Genomic DNA, 23,860 nt, shown 5'->3' with positions numbered 1-23,860 from the left:
ACAGAAACTCTATACCTCTTTAAAAAAACCCCTCCCTACTCACTTCCCCTTGAGCCCTTGGTAACCTCTAATCTACATTCTGTTTCTATGAATTTGCCTATTATAGATGTCTTAAAGTATTATTTTTTCTGATGTTAAAATATTTAATTAATAATTGAGATTGCTGCACCCAGTATCATGTTAGTCGAATTAGACTGAAATGAATATAAATTTTGCTAGTCAAGGGGCACTAACCATACACATTTTTAGTTTTCTGAATATAATGAATTCAAAATATGTTTTCAAACCAAATTTAGGTTTCAAAATTGTAGAAATTATTCTCCTTCCAAAACAGAACTCAATTGCTATACAAATAAATATGATGTGGCCTAAGTTCTCAATTAAAGTATCAGAGACTTAGCTTAGCTATTATATACATGGAGTAAGCCTATCATAATTGTTACCATTTTTCTTCCATTCATTGTTCTCCAATGAGTGTTATATTAAAAAAGCATTATTTTTCTCTCATCTCATACAGAAAGGAATTATCTTTATGCAAAATTCAGACTTTTCCATCAAAGCTTTGTTATTACAAGTGGTTAACTTTTTCTGTTTTTTGATAGACAAGAATATATTCTGACTTTAGGACCATAGAATGCAACTTAGTGTTCAGTGACAGTGTTTGGTCTTTCTTTCCGTTAAACACTTAGTTTTAAAGACAGATACACAGTTAATATTATTTGCTTAAATAAATGAAAATATTCAGTTACCAAAATGGTCTCAACATTATAGTCAGTAGCACGATCTGTTTAGTACTCACAACTTTCTAGACCTAAAGGAACCTGAGGAACAATGGCATTCAACACATTCTTCTTCAATCTTGCAACCAAGGTTGGGCCTGTTTTGGCCTGTTTTTGCTCTCATACATACTGAAGCCTCTAAGAGTAACCGAGAGTAAACTTATCAGTACCCTGCTTTGTCAGAAAGCAGAGGAGCCTTTGTCTCTTTGGAGCACCCTGCTCCCCTGTCCCTACACTACTGGCTCAGTTCAGCGTGAAGGAGTTGGGTGACAGATGGAATGATGAGCAAAGGAAGCAGTTAGCCAGCCTTGGTGCCATTCTCAGAGTAAAACCAAGTGACAATGTGCTGTGACAAGCAGGCACTGCTTCTAAAAATTGCGGTTACGTTTTTTCCTCTGGTTGAGGAAAGGTGTCTAAGTTCGCTCCAGCTTTAAGATGACAGAAGCAGTGGACTATGAAGAACGATACAGCACACACAGGCTTTTCACAAAACAAGAAAGTTGAGCGCTGTGCTACAAAATAGAAGATGGGTAAATACATCACTTTCCTAAAAGGAGCTGCCCTTTCCTCCCCAAAGAAGGAATTTGAAAAACTACTCACTGCTAAGCTTGACATCGATATCTGGTAAAATTCTAGGACTGATTATTTAAGCAAGTGATTTGAGAGCTCCTAGGACAACAGCGTGATTTCTAGGAGCCAGAGTGAGCTTTTCGGAATGTCAGGCCAGGCTTACCTCATGCATTCTAACAAGTTTACTCATAAAAGAGATCACAAACAGACTGTATTGCAAGGCATCTGGCAAGAACTCTCTTGTAGGCAAGATACAGAAATGGTTGAAGAGTTAGGCTTTTTCTTTTTTCCTTACCGTGTACATAACTGAATTTCAGTAATATGCCTTGGTGGTTTGGTATCGACCTGCAGAGTCCTTACTGGAATACTGCAGTGGTCCATACTTGACCTAGTCCAGTTTCCATCTAACATTTTTACTGTAACTTGGATGAAAGTTATAAAATCCAAATCTGTCAATTTTTTGATGACCCAAAGTTGGGAAGTCTGTAAAGACATGGCCATGAAGGAACACCAAGGAGGTAAAAATAATAATTTACTATTATTACCACCTTGATTTGGCACTGTGCTAAACTTCCTACCTGTATGATCTGTCAGTCCTTACATAATGCCTGGGCAGTTGGTTTTATAATCCCCTGGGAAAGATGAAATAATTAATTTACCAAAACCACACAGTTAGTTAGTGACCAGCTGTGGTCTGGTTTGCACGAGCCCAAGGCCTGTGCTCATATGGTTAGACCCCCACTTCTTCCCAGCATGCCACCAAATCCTGGTGGACAACAGGGCCAGACTTGGAGCCTGCTCAGGAGGAATGTTGAGTGCTGCACAGTGAACACAGGTTCTAGCGTGGACTTTGAGCAAAATAGACACCTGTTGGGACCTGAGCTTAAGTGGTTTGCTCTTGGGGAACAAGTCATCCTGATGGAGCTGGGTTTCCTGGTATCTTCTGAAAAAGCAAGCAACACTCTGCAGTAGTGTTATTCCTTGACTAGAGTTCAGCTCTCATGTGGAAGGAGGAAGTTAACAATAGGAGATTTTAGCCTGGGTGTCCAAAATCTGTTGTCATAATCCAGAAAGAGAATGATGATGATGGTGATGATGATGATAATGATGATAAAATTTATCACTCACTACATCCTCTACTAAGAGCTTGAAATGCATTATCTCATTTAACCACTAAACTAACCATAAGTTGGGTGCCATTCTCATCTCAGTTTTATAAATTGAGCCCCAAAGTGATTAACTTGTCTGATAGCTCGTATGTGGCAGTTAGAATTTTGACCAGATAGTCTGACTTCAGAGCACTTGTTCTGAATTACCACACTATACAGGAAGAGTGATAGAATTTGTTTCTTTATTTGAGAATGGGAAAGGGACAGCCAATATGTGGTGAACTCAGTTTGAAAATGCAATAATGCTATTGTTAGCTCTTTCTCTCTTTTATTCTATTGTGTTTTTCTGGCATGGACAGCTGCAATCTCCATTCTCATTGTTTTTATTTTGGATCACTCTGAGTCTTTTTCCCTATTCATACAGGGATAGGCCTGATCTTTATTCACCCTCACAGGTCCAGAAGGAATTTTTCCTCTGGCAAGTGACCGGGTAACTGTTTAAATACTTCTGAGAATGTCTAGTCTCTGCCTCAGAATGCTATCATCTTGCATCCACTAACACATTATTTATGTATAGGACATCATGTAGACGGACACCAGTTTTTATATTATGACTTTCTTTTTTAGGGAATTAAAGGCAGTAGGCAATTGACAGATTGAGTGTGAGAGAAATGGACAGAGAGGAAAGGAGAAAGCAGCCTCCATCAGGTAGCTGGATTTTACAGCCCCACCTGGCTATGACTGCTCATATTCAACACGACACTTATTAAGAACCTGCTTATCACCTGACCTGGGCATCTCTACACAACCTCCCTTAATGGTCACAACAACTATCTGGGGTATGTATTAATTCCCTTGTTTTGGAGATGAGGACTAATCTCCCAAACTCAAGGAGATAGACTAATTTGTACAAAATGGTAGAGCCAGCACTAGAACCCAGAAACCAGCTCCATGGCTTCTCCAGTGGCCACACTAATCCTCAGAGAGGACAGAGAAACATGGTCTTTAGCACCACCTACTGAAGCTTTCTCAGAAAATGGATGTTTCAAGCTTTAAGATTCCAGATTCCATTGACCTCAATAGCTATGAATTCTCATTTGGGAATATCAATTGGTCAGTAGGGGTAAAGTTTGCTGTAGTAATAGACTAAGCCTAAAATCTAAGTGGCTTCACACAGAAAAGGACCATTTCTCATTCATAGTAGGTACCCAGTTCATGTCAACATGGCGGTGAGGAAGAGAGAGGACTGTGCACTGGCTCTGAAATGCTTGGTTTGAAGGGAACGCACATCTCGTTTCTTCCATTCACAGCCCGTCTGCAGAGTCCCATGGTCCGCATAACTGCATAACTGAGAAATGCTAAGGAGGCGATAGATGTTTGGTGTGCAGTAAATGTCTCTGCTATAGAATTCACTGTGTTTTGAGAAGCTACCTCTTTTCACTTCCACTAACCTGTACTATGGGTAGCTTACATGATCTGGGTTAATTGAGTCAATGTGTTCCATACCCCTTGGCGATAGTTCTAAGCTGGTACATGTGGTACAATCACAGTGCACCTCTGACTTTTATTTTTTCTGGAAATTAAAGGACAATGGCACTTGTTCTTTTCTACAGGTATAAATAAGCAAGCATGTAGTTCCAGGATTGGAGCATCCTGAGGCCAAAAAGGGAGCCAGCTTTAAGATGACCATGCATAAAACAGAACAAGAGTGACATTGGCAAGCCACCAGATTAAATCAATCCTGAAATGAGACCCTGGATTGTTCAGTTATATGAATTATTAAGCAAACCTAATTCTTTATGAAGCTTTAAATTAGTTTTCTTTTTCTGTCTTGTAACCAAAATAATCCTAAGTAATACACGAATTTTTTCCATATTTTTAGAACAAATAATATATTTTCTTCTTAAATTAAAAAATCATTACTTTTTAACACCTTTAAAATAATTTACCTGGAAAATTTCAAGTGATATAAGTAAAATTATTAGATCATAAAGGATAATGCAGTTCAATTGGACTTGTTCCCTTCTAATTAAATAGAATTCTCAAAACAATTTTTGTATCGTGATACAGATTCGCATGTTTTATTCTTACTTGGTATATTTTTTTCCACTGGGCATTCTTTAAAAATACCATTTTGCTTTTGAAAATGGTATTGTTTAAATTGCTTCAGCTGTGTCTGTGCATGTTTGTCCTTTATAGCTGGGTGACCTCAACTCATTAGAGCTCTCCTAATGAGGCCACTGTTTTATGACCTATTTGTAGATCAGTGATATTTTTGTAATTCTTTAGCCAGGTCACCTCGCCTCCTAGTAGACCATCTCACAAATGTATGTTACTGCTCATAAACAAAAAGAGTCACACGAGAGAATGTAGATGAATAAACAATTACTCTCACTACTTAAATAATTTCTCCAATAAATGGAAAGCATTATACGTTTTATTTGCTGTTTCATATTAGAGATTCTTACAAGGTAGTTTTTATATAACATGCAGTACAGTGGCAAGCCTAAATGGCCACTTCACACTTTTGATCATGACACCTATACAAATTTCAGTATGGATAGCAGCTATGTACCTGATTAAATAGATTATGCAAATATTTTGATGCATCTACTGTGTACTAGCCAGTACATTAGATGCTGTGGGGACATATCACTTTCTAACATTATATTCTAAGTGACGTAAGAGAGAAAAATTCAAAGTTCTGTGGGAATAGGAAGGCAGAGTGGGGAGAGGACTGGAGTTGAGGGTAGGGAGGGAGAGGGCAATCAGAAGAGGCTCTCCAGGACAATTCCTATTGGAAGTAGGTTTTGAAGCTTCCTTAACGTTTAGGCATTTGAGGATGTGTGGGAATGGGTATGCCCTGAAGAGCAAAGATAGAAAAGGGCAAGACAAGTTCTATAGCACAATCGGTTTGGCTAGAGCATTGGGTGCATGAGGGGAAAGAGTAAGATATTAAGTCAGAAACATAATTTGCAGCCAGATATTTAATGGGAATCCTTGAATGCCATGCCAAAGAATGGAAAGTAGGCAGAAGCTGGATGGGAGTCTGTCCTTGCAAGATGGAAGTGTACTAGGTAAGATTTTGAGTTGAAAAGTTTTTGCCTCCAAAAACTAAGGTGTGTGTCCTGAGGCAGAAGGAAGTAGAAGGTATATTTAATTGAGGTATCAGAGAACAGAGTTTTGGGCTGGCAGAGTATGTAAAAAATTAGAGGGGGGGATCCTGGAAGGTAGAGACCCACAGATGAGGTAAACAAAAAACCTTTAAGAAAACTCTACCTTAGCTGATCTCTAAGGATTACACACATGAAAGAGAGAGCTCAGTAGGCCCAGACGATAAGCAGAGGCTGGAAGGTGAAAGAACTGAAGATGAAAGAACTTAGCCTCCTGTTCACCACAGGGGAGACAAAGTTTAGAGTTTGTGTTTAGCAGGTTAACTATCCATTAGAATTAGAACTGACACTCTTCAAAAGAATATAACAGAATCCAGAGACTCTCTGATATATTAGTCATAATGTCCATGGTAGGATTATACATTCTGGCCCCTAAGCAACTATAGTTAACAGAACACCCCACCTCCCCCATTAACCTGCAATAGGTGTGTAGCAGATATGAGAAACAGAACTTTTTAAAGTCACTATTGTTTTAAGCTTTTGATTTTGGAGATTGGTTGTTCTTTCAATATAACCTAGCCTGTTCTGATTGAAAAAAATTCCTTTTATCATATTAAGAGAACTCCCTTCTATCCTTAGTTTGTTTTAAAAATAGAAATGGGTGTTGAATTTTATCAAATGCTTTTTACCATCATTTGAGATGATCACCTAATTTTTACCCCTAATACACAAATGTAAATGGCATTAACTGATTTTTCTAATGTTAAGCCAATCTTATCTTCCTGAAATAAAATGAACTTTGTCATGAGAAATTATCATTTTTATATATCAATGGATTCAGTTTGCTAGTAATTTTGTTCAGAAATTTTTCATTGATATTCATGAATGAGATTGTCCTGGAAGATTCCTTCTTGTAATTTCTTGTAATGTCCTTGTTGATATCAAGTTTATGTTGCACCATAAAATGAGTTGGAGTCTATATTCTCTATTTTCATTGTCTGAGAAAATCTGTGCAAGATTTACATTATTTTTTCCTTAAGTCTTTGGCACAACTAACCAGTGAGGCTATGTGAGCCTTGAGTTACCTCTGTATGAGGAATTTTAATTACTAACTTAATTTCTTCACTTGTTATACTACTGTTTGTACTTTAACTTATTTTCTATTTCTCGGGTGTCAATTTTGTGCATTATATATTCCAAAAACTTGACCATTTCATTGAAATTTCAAAGTTTTAGGGATAAAGTTGTTTATAATATCCTATCAAGATATCCTATCAATGTCTGTAGGGTCTGTATAACATTTCCTTTTCCATTTCTGATATTGGTTATTTTTGCCTTTCATTTTTTATTTATAAGCTTTTACAAATGTTTATCAATTTTATTAATCATTTCAAGAAACCAAACAACGTTTGGTTTTTGATGCTCTCACTTGCATGGCTGTTTTCTATTTTTATTTTATTTTGCTTTTATACTAATAATTTATTCTTCCTTTGACTTTCTTTTACTGTTCTTCCTGTCATTTATTGAGATGGATACTTCATTTACTATTTTTCCCTTTTTTTCTTTTTGATACCATGTTTAAGGCTACATATTTTCCTCTAAACACTGCTTTACCATGTCATATGTGATAAATATTTTAACGTAATTTTTTGTAATATTTTTATGTAATATATTTGGTAAGTTTTTAATATGTAATTTATGTGATATTTTCATTATTGTGCAGTTAAAATACTTTATAATTTCATTAGAATTTCTTATTTGACCCATGGGGTATGTAAAAGTATACATCAATTTCAAAATATATGGGAATGTTTTAGTCATTGCTTTTAAAAATTGATTTTTAACATAAATTGCATCTTAGTTGCACAACATACTTTGTATGAATTCCATGCTTTGATATTTTTTGAGACTTGTTTTATGGCCTAGGATATGGTTAATTTTTGTAAATATTCTATGTGTGCCTGAAAAAAGTCATTTGCAGTGATAGATGCATCCCTGGATTTTGTAAAGAAGAGAAGAAGCTCAGGAGATCCAGATATGATTCAAATCTTGATTCTACCATTTGGCAAATGTATGACATGGATGCTTTTCTTAAATTTTACATGCCTCAGTTTTGTCACCTGTGAAATGGGGATTATAGTAGCTGGATTGAATAATATGATTCCAGGAAAGTGCCTAGCCCACTGAAAGCTTCCAAGACATATGGTGGTTTCCTTGCTTTTGTAGTGCAAAACTTTAGCATAATTTTCTGTCTTTGACCTCACAAATTGTGAAAGAGAAAATAATATATAAATTATCTGAAGAACATGATAGAATAAATATATATTAAGATCTATATCATAGAGAGGATTCACTTTATTTTCAGCCTCCATGATGACAATACCTGAGCATTCCTATAGCCTAATAAGAGCCTCAGTAAATTGTAAATAGAGGAGAAGCCACATCCTTTTGCCACAGAGCAATAAATATAAATAAAATAATCATGAAAACAAAATCTCTAAATATTTGTAAATTCTAATGTATTATCTTGTTCAAATGAATCATCAAAACTATAAATACAAACTATAATATAGTGACAAGGAGAAACATACATATAAAAATAAATGGAATTAATTCAAAATTGCACACAGAAGCAAAGTCATAGCTTTACATGCTGTGATTACCAAAAGAGAAACAATAAAAATAAAAGTAATATGCTTTTAATGTAAAATGATACAAAAGCAAAACAAACCAAAAACTTAAGGAAAACAGATAAACCAACTGCCTTGAAGAAGATGTGATATATATATATATATATATATATATACATGTGTGTATACAATATATATACACACAGTATATATATATATACACACACACAGAATGGAATATTACTCAGCCAGAAAAAGAATAAAATTCTGCCATTTGCAACAATATGAATGGACAGAGATGGTATTATGCTTAGTGAAATAAGTCAGCAAAAGACATACTGTATGTTACCACTTATAAGTGGAATCTAAAAAATAAAACAAAAGAATGAATGTAACAAAACAGAAACAGACTCACAGATACAGAGGACAAACTAGTGGCTACCAATGGGGAGAGTGAAGGGGGAGGGGCCAGATAGAGGTATTGGATTAAGAGGTACAAACTACTGTGTATAAAATAAATAAGCTACAAGGATATAATGTACAGCACAGGGAGTATAGCTAATCTTTTATAACAACTTGAAATGGAGTATAATCTGTAAAAATATTGAATCATTATGTTGTACACCTGAAACTAATACAATATTGCAAATCAACTATACTTCAATAAAAAATTAAAAATTTATAAACCATAAAGTTGAATAGAAATAAGGTGAGACTTTTAAAAAATACTAAACATAAAATACAGAAACCACTGGCTGACAATAAATTAGAGAGAAAATATAAATGCATAATATTATCCCCATTTTATAGATCAGGCAACAGTGTAACATGGAGTAAAGCAACTCGCCTCAGATCACGTGGCAACTAAACAGTGCAGCCAGGATTAGAAGGTGAGCAGTCTGATTCCATAGTCTATGCTCACAACTAGTACACCAGTACACTATCCTGTTGATCTATATGCAGGATTGGGAAAGTCTTAAAATCTGGTAAAGAGGAAGGTAATTGTTATTGAATGACAGAAGGAAGGATATAATGAGTCAGAAAGCAAAAAAGCAAATACACAAACACCCAAGTCCTACAAATCTATAGTAAATATTCGTGGAGAGATAAGAGAATGAGCATAATGTGTTCATAAAAGAAGGGAACAAAATACTATTTTAAAAGAAAAATGAGATTAAAATAAAATTATGATAATTAACAAATTATTCAATCATATTTTTGGAAGATAATGTCAAGGAAATTTCCCAGGAAGTAGAAGTAAGACAGAGTTGGATGATACGAGCAAAAGGATAAAGAAATTCTAGAAACAGCCCACAAGGTGCAATATATTAGTAGCAGGAATTACAGACAGAGAAGTAAGGGAAAATAGAGGGAGAACATTATTAAAGGAATAATACATGAAAAGTTTCTGGTGCTGGAAGACATATGTCTCTAAATTGAAATTTTCCAGGACAATGAATGAAAACACAGCCACATCAAAGCATATCAACATGAAATTTCATATTACCAGCGATAAAGAGAAGAACCAGAAAGCTTTCAGAGACTGGGGGAAACAAGCCACAGGCAAATGGCTGGAAACTCAAGTGACATCAAGATTTTCTAAGCAATGTAAGAACCTGGGAGGCAGCGGAGACATGACCTCAAAATTCTGGATGAAAATGATTTTCAGTGGAGCCAAACTAATAAACAGTGTGATGGTAGAATTTTCAGATAAGCAAGGCCTGAAAAATATACCTTTCATGTACTTACAAGAAACTACTGGAAGATGTGCACTTTAAAAATGAGGAAAATAGGACAAACAGCAAAGGAAGAAAAGAGGTCAAACATGAAAGAGGGAGGAGTAAGGAGAAGTAGCAGAAAGAGGGAGGGTGCAAGGAGGTATCTCCAGGAAAAGAAAGAAAATTGATGAGTTGTCCGATGCTCTGAACAGCTGGAAAATAATATTCATTTGCTAGATCCTGAAATATTTGAAAAGAAGTAGTAAGTATATACGAAACAAGCAAACAAAATGAGAGGCAATTTTCAATGCTAACGAAAACACGTTGCCTAAGAAAGAAATGCAATCATAGTAATTGTGTGATTTGCAGTGAACAGTATTTATGTCATCACAGTAGTGTAACAACTGATTATTGATTTATCCAAAACTGTATATAACTATATTGGAAGGGTAGAGTGGGAAAGAAGGCAAGTTTGGGTAAGAGAGCCAGATTCTGACCATTTCTCCGTGAGTGGCAGCTCTCATCAGAACCATATTGTTGGGAACGATCAGTGGGAACAACCTCTCACAGAAGTTTCCACACCAAAGCTTTTTTCTTATGATTAGTGATTATTTCTCCCATTTATTTGTGATCATCACAGATAATTTCGTTTTCCTCTTGTCATCTCATTAGTTTTCTTTTCTTTTTCTTTTTGCAATCTCCCTTGTCTTTTTCTCTTAACGTTGTTTCCTTATTGACAGTGTTTCAGTTCTCTTTTCCTAGTACCTCATCTGATATACCACCTATTTTAATCTATTAATGGTTACTTTTAAGGCCTAAAAACTGAACCTTACATTTCTCTAATTAGTCACATTATGAATGAAGCAGTGTCTTTGGGTTTATTACATATAAGAGAAATGATCATTCATCTATTTTCCACCAGCTCATTCCCCACCTTGCTCTCATGCCCAGGATCTTGTGGGAGGGTCTGAGGAGTCCCAGCCTAATCTTGGCCTGGTCACCCTTGTCCTGACCTTGCAGCAGCAGCATTAACTGGGGGCTTCTTAGAAATGTAGCATCTCAGGTCACTTCATACCTACTGATGTGGAACCTACATTTTACTGGGGTCTGGAGATGATTTGTGTGCACAGTGAAGTTTGGGAATTGGTGCTTTAGACAGTAGGCTGTCCCCTTGGGTTGGTAAAGACTATATGTAGATTTGAGGCCACAAGGTCAGGCAGTGGAGGAAGGACCAGCATCTTATTGTCTCTCAATCAAGAGGTTTACTCTTCTTCTAGAGGCAAAAAATATCAGTATAGAAGCTGACTGTTGTTCTAAAACATGATGTCATGGTTTGCACTGCGCAAAGGGTCATGACAATAACATCTTTATTGTGAACATTTTTATCAATATAAATTGATCCTCTTTACACACATAAAACTTCTCTCCATTAAGTTCTACTTTTCTAAAATTGAATAACTACTCCTGTCTTCTTTTTCTTCATTTTCCCCGATATAGCTTTTATGTTTTAAATGTTTAAGTATTATTTTGTTTTTATATATATAGAGAGAGTTTATATTCAGATTTTGTTTCTCACAAACCAATTTGAAAGTTAATTTTCATAGTTGACATATATGATTTCAGATTTTCACCTTACTTTGAGCTTTTGGCTCAGCACTTCCTTGCTGCCTATTCAGTTTCATTCTTTTAATATATAGACTCTGTTTTAAATGCTCTTATCTTCTCCATTGACTTTGAAGGTTTATACCCAGTTTCTCTGAATTATCTTTGCCACATTACTGCAAAATGATCCTTTGACATTTCTTGCAGTTTTGAAACTCTTTTTCATCAACTATTTACACTTAACTCTAGATTTAGTGGCTCTTAATGCAACTTGCTTTTCAAACTATGAATCCTCATTTTGGGGTTCTTATCTTGGCTTTACTCTCTGAGAGTTGGAGCACATCCACAGTAACCCTTTGTACGAAGGGCAGGTGGGCATTATGCTCACTGAGTCTGTGAGTCTTTTCTTTTTCTTCTCTTTCTCCTCCTCCTTCCTTCTTCTTTTTTTAAACCAATTTTCATCCAGTTTATTACATCATGTCTTGCTACTCATATGACAGGGATGAAATGTGCATAAGGTGATTCTCTTCCAATTCTCATTGCTGTCTGGAATTTACTCTTAGAAAAAATGTCTTAGCCCCAGTTATTTTTATTTCTTGGTGTGTACCACGTTTTCCCCTATCCAGATGTTTTTCCTTGTAATGAGCATTTTCTACCTACAAAATAAGGGATATTTTTCATCTCTGAAAATTTCTTTCAATTCCTTCTGCCATTATCAGTTCTATTCCTGTTGTTTTGATGACTCCTCTTGGGAACCCCTATAACTTTTAGCTCCTGCTTGTGTGCTATGTTCTCCATTTTATAGTCCTTCCTCACCTTCTTTTTTATTCTCGTCTTTTCTGAGGGAGAGTCGTAAGGTGGTGGGGGCTACATTTACAATTCCAGGTTGTGCAGTTGATTGTCCTCTGTGCCTCTTGGGGGACATTAATCCTGCTCTGACATTTTTAGTTTCCCTTTTCTCAGTCAGCACTGGCTTATTTTCATGTGAGTCTGGTCTCCTCTTGTAACTTTCTGCTTCTGTTTCATAGAGGCTGTATCTTCCTGAATGCTGAGGATGTCAAACACGTTTCTACAAGTTTCTTCTGGATCCTATGCAAAATGTTGTTGAGGTACAGTTTTCCTCTGACTATTCATGATATTTTCTCCCCTGTGTGTAGCAACTTGTTTTGAATGGCCCCGTGTGGCTGGGTTATTGTCATTGTTCTTGCTTTTATGGAGGAGAGAGAGCGCTAAACCCAGAGGCTGCAGGTTGCTCTTGGCACCTCCTATCCTCCTGGCTGCTATGGGAATCCCTTCTGCTTCCGATAGGCACAGCTTCCAGTGACTTCTTCCTGGGATCGCTCTGCTGGATTTTGATGGATTTGTGTTCTCCTCACTGGATGGAGTGGACAGAAGTCTAAAATCCACAGTTTGGATTTTGCTCACATGGTCCTTCTCATCTCATCCTCGTGTACAACGTTTTGCTGTTGCTCTCAGCAATCAATACTCCATTGCCAACGCTGGCTACTTTATACTGGAATTTTTTTTGTAGTTTCTGACCCAGAATAACTCAAGAAGGTGGAAATAAGAAAGTGGGAGAGGAAGAGGAGGACCTGTAGTGATGCCATAAAGCAACAGAAATGGAACAATGTGTTAAATGTGCTCTGTTCCCGTTATTGCTCGATGACCCCACTTGGGGTCTTGAGCCAAGGAGAGAAGCAGAAAGTAAAGGGTCTTCTTATCTCTTTTTATGTTAGAAATTGTAGAACCACTGAATGTGTCCATTTCTCATTCCAGTATTATCAACCTTTCATTTATTTGAAATAAACCTCAGATTCCAGAAATAGATAGGCAGGTAATCCCATTCACAGCTCCACAGGGAGTTTATATATTTTGCTTTGTCTTCAGAGATATTAATTATCGATGACTTAGAATTCAAGAAAAGATGTTAAAGAACTGCTAGCTGGTGATGGTGAGGTTAACTTTTGCCCCTGGAATGAGCCAAAATTTTACTAATAGTACCCTTTGAAAATAGGGTACACACAGCTGTTATATGTTATGCCAATGATGTGTATCAGTCCGCTTCTGGATCAAGTAGCTCCCTTCCAGAATTCCATCTGAAAAATGTAGTTTATGTATGTAATACTTTTCACACTGTGCTGGAACAGTGCATTATCTTGCATAGATAATCATTATTCTTTGTTGAGTAAAGTTTGGCTTTCAGTGATGTAGACAGAGTGAGAAGAAGCAAGCTGAGTTAGAAGATTCAGGATCAGTATATAATAGCAGAAGCCCAGGAAGGCAAACTAGGATATCTACCAAGAGAAACTTTCATTGCTTCTGGAACTGTAAATGATCAAATTCATACATAGTTACTATTCCCTGACAGATCATGTTTACTGAGTTCTTAATGTTTTCACTCATCAGCAAATGACCTCTAGGATGTGTCCTTAGAACACATCACTTCTTTCTTAACTCATTTAAGTATCTTCAAAATACTTAAATCAAATAAACTTGAAAATCAATCCACCTTGGCCTACAATACTCTAATTTGGACTGTTTTAATTGTAAGTGGTATAATCAAAATATTTCTTAGAAATTCTCTTTCTGCCCTTCAGTGTTTTCAGTGGGGCTATGAGGGAGAGACTCCTGAGAAGGCAGGGATCCCAAAATGAACAGTTTATTGTAAAGAAAAGAACAGACTTCCGGTATTGCTGCTGTTCTGGTGGGTGCAGGAGAAAAGGATAATGTACTCTCCAGATAGTTCCTGGGGAGAATGTTCTGGGCTTTTTTGTTTATCGATAAAACTTGTGCATCATCTTTAGAAAATATAGCATTTTTACTAGAATTTAACATATTCAAAAATTATGACTTTTTAGAAAGAATAAACCACATTTGGAAAAGGTTTTAGTATAACTCAGTATTATATATCCTTCCTGAAGGTCTTTAAAAGATTAGCCCTTCACTCAGCTGATGCATGAGGGGAAAGGAAAATTGGTTTGTAATAAAGTCGCTTTTGAAGAGTCGTTTTTCTTTCCACATTGCTTTTCACAGCAGGTATCACTGTCCTCTTGTTTGGTTTCACTTTCTATGTCTTGGTGGAAATTGGAAGCGGTCAGTTACAGATCTCTTACAGAAATCTCAAAGACATGAGAGCAAATTTTAAAGTTGACTCAATTTACATAGTGACGGAAGAACTGCCAAAATTCTAGAACTCTAATGACACTTAATTCGAATCAATAAACTAGTGACCACGGATCAGATTAAGTAATCCAGACTGTGGGAAATGACCCAATGTTGAACTATTTTGTTCTTGTTTTGGCCAAACCATATGGCAAGACTACCTCTGAGACAGTGAGGATGGGGTTCCCCTGTATCCTAGGAGACTAGGCAGGTGTACCGTCAATCATCCTGGGCAGCGGTCCATCCTGGAGTTGGGAGTGAGTGGAACTCGGGGTGGGGAAGCAGGAACCTGCTCATTCCTCTGAAGCCATGGGGTGTTTGGGCCCCGAGCCAGTGGGTAAAATGCCTGGGGCAGCTCTGGCTGGGAAAGGGTGGGATTTCCTCTGCCCATGACCTGCTCAGAGGCACCCTCTGCTTTTCAATCAGCAGCAGTGACAAAAGCTGAAGCAGCAGCAACAGTGCAGGTCGGCAACTCTGGTGCAGGCAGAGTCTGGGGGCTTGAGGGGATAGCAGAGGGGGCCAGTCCTGGCCATTTGGACTTGAGAAGAGGCCGGAACCCCCTCCTGGAATCTCGTCACTGTAGGGTGGCTCTATTTCAAGGGCCGTCAGCAGGATGGCAGCTAGGTGAGGAGACTGGACTGGAAGTGGCTAAGGGTCTTGTCTGGGGGCCATGAGATGCCATTGCACTGGACAATGAAAATCTCAGAAAACACTTTTATTTTTTTCTTAAAACTTTTTAATATGGGAATTTTCAAATACATATACAAAAGTAGAGAGAATGATGAACCCACATACCCATCACCCAACTTTAACAGTTATCAACATTTTGCCATACATCTTCATCTGTCCTTCACCTCAGTTCTTTCTCTCTCCTGGATTTACTTATTTATTTTTGTTAGTTTCTTCTTTATAACAAAGTGAATCAGCTATACATATACATATACCCCTGTAGCTCCTCCCTCTTGCGTCTCCCTCCCACCCTCCCTATCCCACCCCTCTAGGTGGTCACAAAGCACTGAGCTGATCTCCCTGTGTTATGCAGCTGCTTCCCACTAGCTATCCATTTTACATTTAGTAGTGTATATATGTCCATGCCACTCTCTCACTTCATCTCAGCTTACCCTTCCCCCTCCCCATGTCCTCAAGTCCATTCTCTACATCTGCATCTTTATTCCTGTCCTGCCCCTAGGTTCTTCAGAACCATTTTTGTTTGTTTGTTTTTTAGATTCCATATATATGTGTTAGCATACAGTATTTGTTTTTCTCAGAAAAACTTTTAAAGGGGTGCTCTCAGCCAACAAGTCTGTAGGGACTCAGGTCAGAATAAATTGGCCACAAAAAGGAAGCACAATCTCATTTTACAGACAAACAGATAAAGCCAGTGACAGGATTACTCGAGAGACCCCGCCCCCCCGAGATAATCCACTGTAGACAAAAAAGTTCAAGTATTTAATAACATTGATCGTTTCTCCATTCCAGAATTTTTTCTTAAAATTATGAATTCTGCTGCATAAAAGATACTAAATATAATTGTGTTTGTATTGTATATTATACACTTTACTTCTCAATGTACAAATTAATGTTAATGCTTATGTCTTTACTATGAAACATTTTAAGTTAGTGTAAACCCCATGCAATTTAGTTTATTTATGTCGCTAAGCTGCACCACAATATCAATGATGGGATATATTAGGAGATTTGGGATGTTTGGCCCCATAAGTCAATTTATAAAAATTATTGCAAAACCTGGGGATAGCCTCAGTCTGTGTGTTTTATTGCTTAATTAGCAAGTTGTCAAAAAGTGGCACCATATAAACTGAGTGATGCTTTTTTACCTGTTCACTTACTTTTTATCGGGATAATGAGCTGTGGAATGACAGGAAGAATCTTGTTCCCCCCATGTTCCAGCATGTCGTGGATTCCTTGCCGAGCAAAAAATTCATAGGGAAATGTCATTTCACAGAGCCCATCAAAAAACAGAGGCAGATAATGATGGTAATCCAGCTTCTCAATTTCTACCTGAAAGGAGAGAGAAAAATGCTATGTGAAAACAAAAATGAGGCAAAGCATGGCTAGGCCAACTGTGAAGCTGTCACTAACTTAGGAGAAGCAAGTTCTTCAGAACTTCAGGAAGATTTTATTAGCCAACTCACGTAACAACCTGAAGTATGCTGTCACGTCTTTAATCTAGTAGTAATGAGGTTAAAATCATTGACCTTTAAATATTAACAGATTAAAATCATTAATAATCTACATTGGGAGCATTTTAGTACTTTTTCGGGGGGGTTCTTAGGTTAATTTTTTATCATTTGGCACAAAGGCAATACTGAAAAGGGATTCAAAAAGTCCATGGTATGTATGCTGAAAAAAATACATATATAAAAGAATAAAATGGGAAAGAAACAGTTGAAAGAAGATTAATATCTGAATTTCTAACAAAAATCTAATAGGTATTGCACATTAATATTTTCTTGTGAGATATGTCTCTTCAGGACCTGGCAAATATGAGAGTAAGGGGTAAAATATGATTCCATGGATGTCTCCTGGAGCCTGCATGTCAGGTAGAATGTTGGTGCCATCAAGAAAAAATGGGGAAGACACACACTGAGCTGAACCTAAACAGACCATTGACCCCTCAGAATTAAAATATCCCAAACTCTCCTCTGCTTCTTCTGGGACCAGAGATATACCACTTTTCCACTTCTATATACTTCACTCTCAATAATGCTTGCATGATCTCTTGTGCAGATCTTTGCAATAGTATCAAGCACCGAAAGGAACAGGAACAAAATTTCCAGAACAGAGAAAAGAGATGGCATTTTGGCAGCTGTTCACATGTAGATTTGCTCTAGCCTGGGTCCTCTACTATCTAGAGTATCCATGACCTGACTTTCTACCCGCAAGGTGACAGGAGTAATGGTGATATCATGGATGGAAAGAGGCCAACAGACAGACTGTGGATATAACACACCTACAGAGCAAAGGATGCAGTGTTCCCAGTAAGAGGTGCAAATTTCCCTGATTTTCATGTCCTTATAAAGGTACCCAGCTTCCAATTATCACCTTATAATTAAGTGAGGAGCCCACCAAGACCTCAGAGAAACCTTTTTACATTAGGAGGTTTTCATACCCTCCAGTTGTCTCCCAGCATTCTGGAGTTTCTAGCCATGTGCCTGCCTGGCCCTGGGTGTGAGTAACTGATAACAACCCAACCACATTTCTGAGTGCTTACTATAAGTCCGGGTGAATCAAATGTCCTACAATTCTCCAAGCAGGAGGTCTGTCTCCAGACTGCTCATGAACTACCCAGCCAACTAAGGAAGTAAGCACTCAGATTCGAATATTCATGCCCTTTGGGAAGTGGAGCTTGGAAAATGAATCCTAAATGGAGGTATATACAGATATGTTTTACTTTATATTCCTTCAATAGTTGTAAAAGTTGCTTTATTCATAGTAAAAGTTTATGAAGTATATATTTAATACCAACCTTCTCAAGGATTGTTGTGTATTTGAGAACATTTTAGAACATTATTTTGCACAATTAAAAAAATATTGTTACATCATTCAGCTCCAAAAATATTATACAATGTTGTTCCCTATAATTTTACCTTGTAACTTAACTTCATGATAAAAGTGTCATCTGTACTATATTTTGACTTGTATTTTTGATATTTTGCTAAATTTTTAAGCCCATTGTCACAGTTTTACATATGTCTCTTATAAAGTAGAAACTCATTAAATTTTCTACTTACTATATAAAAATTTTGTATTTTAATATAGTAAGCATTCACATTTATGGCTATGTCTAGTTAACTTCTGTCATCTTATTTTTTTGGTCTCTGAATTTCAGAGTAAATTTCATTTACTTTTTCCTTTCAGCTTTGTATTTTTGTTATGTGGATTGTTTTCTTTACATTTTTGTGTCTGATGATTTGAAAGATAAAGCCTGTTTAAATATTTTATTGGAGCTACCTCACAGTGTTCTCAAGTATTTTAAAACATATGTATCTTAGAGAAGTAAGTTAAAAATCTACTAAGATTACTGACATGCCAATTTTTCTTTGGAATTTTGTTGGTTTTTTTGGTATGATTTGGGGCAACAATTCCAACATCAACAACAGCACCAAAAAAAAGCCAAGTTTATGATACCAGACACTATTGTAAATACTTATGTGTATTAGTTCACTTAATCCTCATAACAGTTCTAAGAGGTAGGTATTACTGGCATCCCAATTTTCAGTATAAGGAAACTGAGGCACAGAGAGGTTTAATAACTTGCCTAAGGTTTGCAGCTAGTTAGTGCTAGAGCTGGGATCCAAACCCAAGCAGTCTGGCTGCAGGACATGATACTACTTATCAGGCTATGTTGTGAGGCATGTCAAGGTTCAGCATTATTGTAATCTCCTTGTGAACTGGTCCCTTTATCCTCCTGTCTTTATCCTCTTTACCATTATTAATGCAGTCTGTCTTAGTCTAATCTAATTCTAATATTGCTATCACTGTTTTGTCTACTTTATCTTTCTCTATACTTTTACTTTCTTCCTTCCTCTGACATTATGTTTACGAATATCTTTTTTAGGTGGAGTGCCAGAAGCAAAGCCGTGAGAAGGTTGGAGGGAGCGGGTACCCCTTCCACGGGCCATGTCTGGTTGTCACACTCTGGAGGGAGACTATTGCTTACTGCAGTGCTGTGCGCAGGACAAGGAACATCCAAGATACCTGATCCCAGAGATTTGCAAACGGTTTTACCATTTGGTTGGGTCGCTGGGACTGGAGGAGGAATTAGCTTGAAGCGTGGCCATGTGGCTGACAGGGTGTTGGTGCTCCAGCCAGGTCTCCGGCCTGAGCCTCTGAGGTGGGAGAGCCAAGTTCAGGACATTGGACCACCAGACACCTCCAGGCCCCATGTAATATCAATCGGCGAGAGCTCTCCAGTGATCTCCATCTCAATGCTAACACTCAGCTCCACGCAAAGACCAGCAGGCTCCAGTGCTGGACGTCCCATGACAAACAACTAGCAAGACAGGAACACAACCTGATCCATTAGCAGTGAGGCTGCCTAAAATCATACTAAGTTCACAGACACCCCAAAACACCAACGGACACAGCCCTGCCCATCAGAAAGACAAGATCCAGCCCCACCCACCAGAAAACAGGCACCAGTCCCCTCTACTAGGAAGCCTACACAAGCCACTAAACCAACCTTACCCAAGGGAGGCAAACACCAAAAACAATGGCAACTACAAACCTGCAGCCTGCAAAAAGCAGACCCCAAACACAGTAAATTAAGCAAAATGGGAAGACAGAGAAACATGCAGCAGATGAAGGAGCAATGTAAAAACCTACCAGACCAAACAAATGAAGAGGAAATAGGCAGTCTACTTGAAAAAGAATTCAGAGTAATGATAGTAAAGATGATCCCAAATCTTGGAAATAGAACGGAGAAAATACAAGAAACGTTTAACAAGGACGTAGTAGAACTAAAGAGCAAACAAACAATGATGAACAACACAATAAATTAAATTAAAACTTCTCTAGAAGGAATCAATAGCAGAATAACTGATGGAGAAGAACAGATAAGTGATCTGGAAGATAAAATAGTGGAAATAACTACTGCAGAGCAGAATAATGAAAAGAATTGAGGACAGTCTCAGAGACCTCTGGGACAACATCAAACACACAAACATTCGAATTATAGGGGTCCCAGAAGAGGAGAGAAGAAAAAAGGGTCTGAGAAAATATTTGAAGAGATTATAGTTGAAAACTTCCCTAACATGGGAAAGGAAACAGTTGTTAATCAAGTCCAGGAAGCACAAAGAGTCCCATACAGGATAAAACCAAGGAGAAACACGCCAAGACACATATTAATCAAACTATCAGAAATTAAATACAAAGAAAAAATATTAAAAGCAGTAAGGGAAAAGCAACAAATAACATACAAGGAAATCTCCATAAGGTTAACAGCTGATCTTTCAGCAGAGACTCTGCAAGTTAGAAGGGAGTGGCAGGACATATTTAAAGTGATGAAAGGGAAAAACCTACAACCAAGATTCCTCTACCCAGCAAAGATCTGATTCAGATTTGACAGAGAAATTAAAAGCTTTATAGATGAGCAAAAGCTAAGAGAATTCAGCACCACCAAACCAGCTTTACAACAAATGCCAATGGAACTTCTCTAAGCAGGAAAGACAAGAGAAGGAAAAGACCTACAATAACAAACCCAAAACAATTAAGAAAATGGTAATAGGAACATACATATTGATAACTACCTTAAATGTAAATTGATTAAATGCTCCAACCAAATGACATAGACTGGCTGAATGGACCCATATATATATATATGCTGTCTACAAGAGACCAAGTTCAGACCTAGGGACACAAACAGGTTGAAAGTAAGAGGACAGAAAAAGATATTCCATGTAAATGGAAATCAAAAGAAAGCTGGAGTAGCAATTCTCATATCTGACAAAATTGACTTTAAAATAAAGACTATTGCAAGAAACAAAGAAGGACACTACATAATGATCAAGGGATCAATCCAAGAAGAAGATATAACAATTGTAAATATTTATGCACCCAACATAGGAGCACCTCAATACATAAGGCAAATGCTAACAGCCGTAAAAGGGGAAATCGACAGTAACACACTCATAGTAGGGGACTTTTCACCAATGGACAGATCATCCAAAATGAAAATAAATAAGGAGACACAAGCTTTAAATGACACATTAGACCAGATGGACCCAATTGCTATTTATAGGATATTCCATCCAAAAACCACAGAATGCACTTGCTTCTCTAGTGCTCATGGAACATTCTCTAGGATAGATCATATCTTGGGTCAAAAGTCAAGTAAATATAAGAAAATTGAAATCGTATCAAGTATCTCTTCAGACCACAATGCTATGAGACTAGATGTCAATTACAAGAAAAAAACTAAGAATTCCAACACATGGAGGCTAAACAATACACTACTAAATAACCAAGAGATCACTGAAGAAATCAAAGAGGAAATCAAAAAATACCTAGAAACAAATGACAATGAAAACTCAACAACACAAAACCTATGGGATGCAGCAAAAGCAGTTCTAAGGGGGAAGTTTATATCAGTAAAATCCTACCTCAAGAAACAAGAAAAATCTCGAATAAACAACCTAACCTTATACCTAAAGCAATTAGAGAAAGAAGAGCAAAAAAACCCCAAAGTTAGCAGAAGGAAAGAAATCATAAAGATCAGATCAGAAGTAAATGAAAACGGAATGAAGGAAACAATAGCAAAGATCAATAAAACTAAAAGCTGGTTCTCTGATTAGATAAACAAAATTGATAAACCACCAGCCAGACTCATCAAGAAAAAGAGGGAGAGGACTCAGATCAACAGAATTAGAAATGAAAGAGGAGAAGGAACAGCTGACCCTGCAGGAATACAAGGGATCATGAGCGACTGCTACAAGCAACTCTATGCCAACAACCTGGACAACCTGGAAGAAATGGACAAATTCTTAAAAAAAGCACAAACTTCCAAGGCTGAACCAGGAAGAAATAGAAAATATGAACAGACCAATCACAAGCATTGAAATTGAAACTGTGATTAAAAATCTTCCAACCAACAAATTCCCAGGACCAGATGGCTTCTCAGGTGAATTCTATCAAACATTTAGAGGAGAGATAAAACCTATCCTTCTCAAACTCTTCCAAAATATAGCAGAGGGAGGAACACTCCCAAACTCATTTTATGAGGCCACCATCACCCTGAAACCAGAACCATACAAAGATGTCGCAGAAAAAGAAAACTACAGGCCAATATCACTGATGAACACAGATGCAAAAATCCTCAACAAAATGCTAGCAAACAGAATCCAACAGCACATTAAAAGGATCATACACCATGATCAAGTGGGGTTTATCCCAGGAAAGCAAGGATTCTTCAATATACAGAAATCAATCAATGTGATACACCATATTAAGAAATTGAAGGAGAAAAACCATATGATCATCTCAATAGATGCAGAGAAAGCTTTCGACAAAATTCAACACCCATTTATGATGAAAACTCTCCAGAAAGTAAGCATAGAGGGAACTTACCTCAACATAATAAAGGGCATAAATGACAAACCCACAGCCAACATCATTCTCAATGGTGAAAAACTGAAACCATTTCCTCTAAAATCAGGAATAAGACATGGATGTGCACTCTCACCACTATTATTCAACATAGTTTTGGAAGTTCTAACCACAGGAATCAGAGAAGAAAAAGAAATAAAAGGAATGCAAATAAGAAAAGAAGAAGTAAAGCTGTCACTGTTTGCAGATGACATGATAATATACATAGAGAATCCTAAGACTCTACCAGAAAACACCTAGAGCTAATCAATGAATTTGGTAAAGTAGCAGGATACAAAATTAATGCACAGAAATCTCTTGCATTCCTATAAATTAATGATGAAAAACCTGAAAGAGAAATTAAGGAAACACTCCCATTTACCATTGCAACAAAAAGAATGAAATACCTAGGAATAAACTTACCTAAGGAGACAAAAGACCTGTATGCAGAAAACTGTAAGACACTGATGAAAGAAATTAAAGATGATACAAACAGATGGAGAGATATACTATGTTCTTAGATTGGAGGAACCAACATTGTGAAAATAACTATACTACTCAAAGCAATCTACAGATTCAATGCAATCCCTATCGAACTACCAATGGCATTTTTCACAGAGCTAGAACAAAAAATTTCACAATTTGTATGGAAATACAAAAGACCCCGAATATCCAAAACAATCTTGAGAAAGAAAAACAGAGCTGGGGGAATCAGCCTCCCAGACTTCAAACTATACAACACAGCTACAGTAATCAAGACAGTATGGTACTGGCATAAAAACAGAAATATAGATCAATGGAACAGGATGGAAAGCCCACAGATAAACCCACACACATATGGTCACCTTCAATAAGTGGTGCTGGGAAAACTGGACAGCTAAATGTAAAAGAATGAAATTAGAACACTCCCTAGCACCATACACAAAAATAAGCTCAAAATGGATTAAAGAGGGCTTCCCTGGTGGCGCAGTGGTTGAGATTCCACCTGCCGATGCAGGGGACACGGGTTTGTGCCCCGGTCCGGGAAGATCCCATGTGCCACGGAGTGGCTGGCCCCATGAGCCGTGGCCGCTG

The 23,860-nt window shown here is 37.3% G+C and overlaps 1 protein-coding gene across 1 annotated transcript in view; it reads right to left on the bottom strand.

The window, feature by feature from the left end:
• PACRG (parkin coregulated) overlaps positions 1-16,723 on the bottom strand; it is a gene marked incomplete at its 5' end in the record, with an annotated part of 242,625 nt that extends 225,902 nt beyond the window's left edge. Inside the window, one exon of the mRNA XM_007454751.1 lies at positions 16,531-16,723. Within this exon, the coding sequence (XP_007454813.1) occupies positions 16,531-16,723 (193 nt within the window). The remainder of the gene's footprint in view (positions 1-16,530) is intronic.
• Positions 16,724-23,860: the final 7,137 nt, after the last annotated feature.

This window comes from Lipotes vexillifer, unplaced genomic scaffold, assembly GCF_000442215.2.
Source record: "Lipotes vexillifer unplaced genomic scaffold, Lipotes_vexillifer_v1.1 scaffold1230, whole genome shotgun sequence".
Lineage (NCBI taxonomy): Eukaryota > Metazoa > Chordata > Mammalia > Artiodactyla > Lipotidae > Lipotes > Lipotes vexillifer.
Note: the sequence above shows the minus strand (reverse complement) of the source record. Positions and strands in the feature narration are given on the sequence as shown.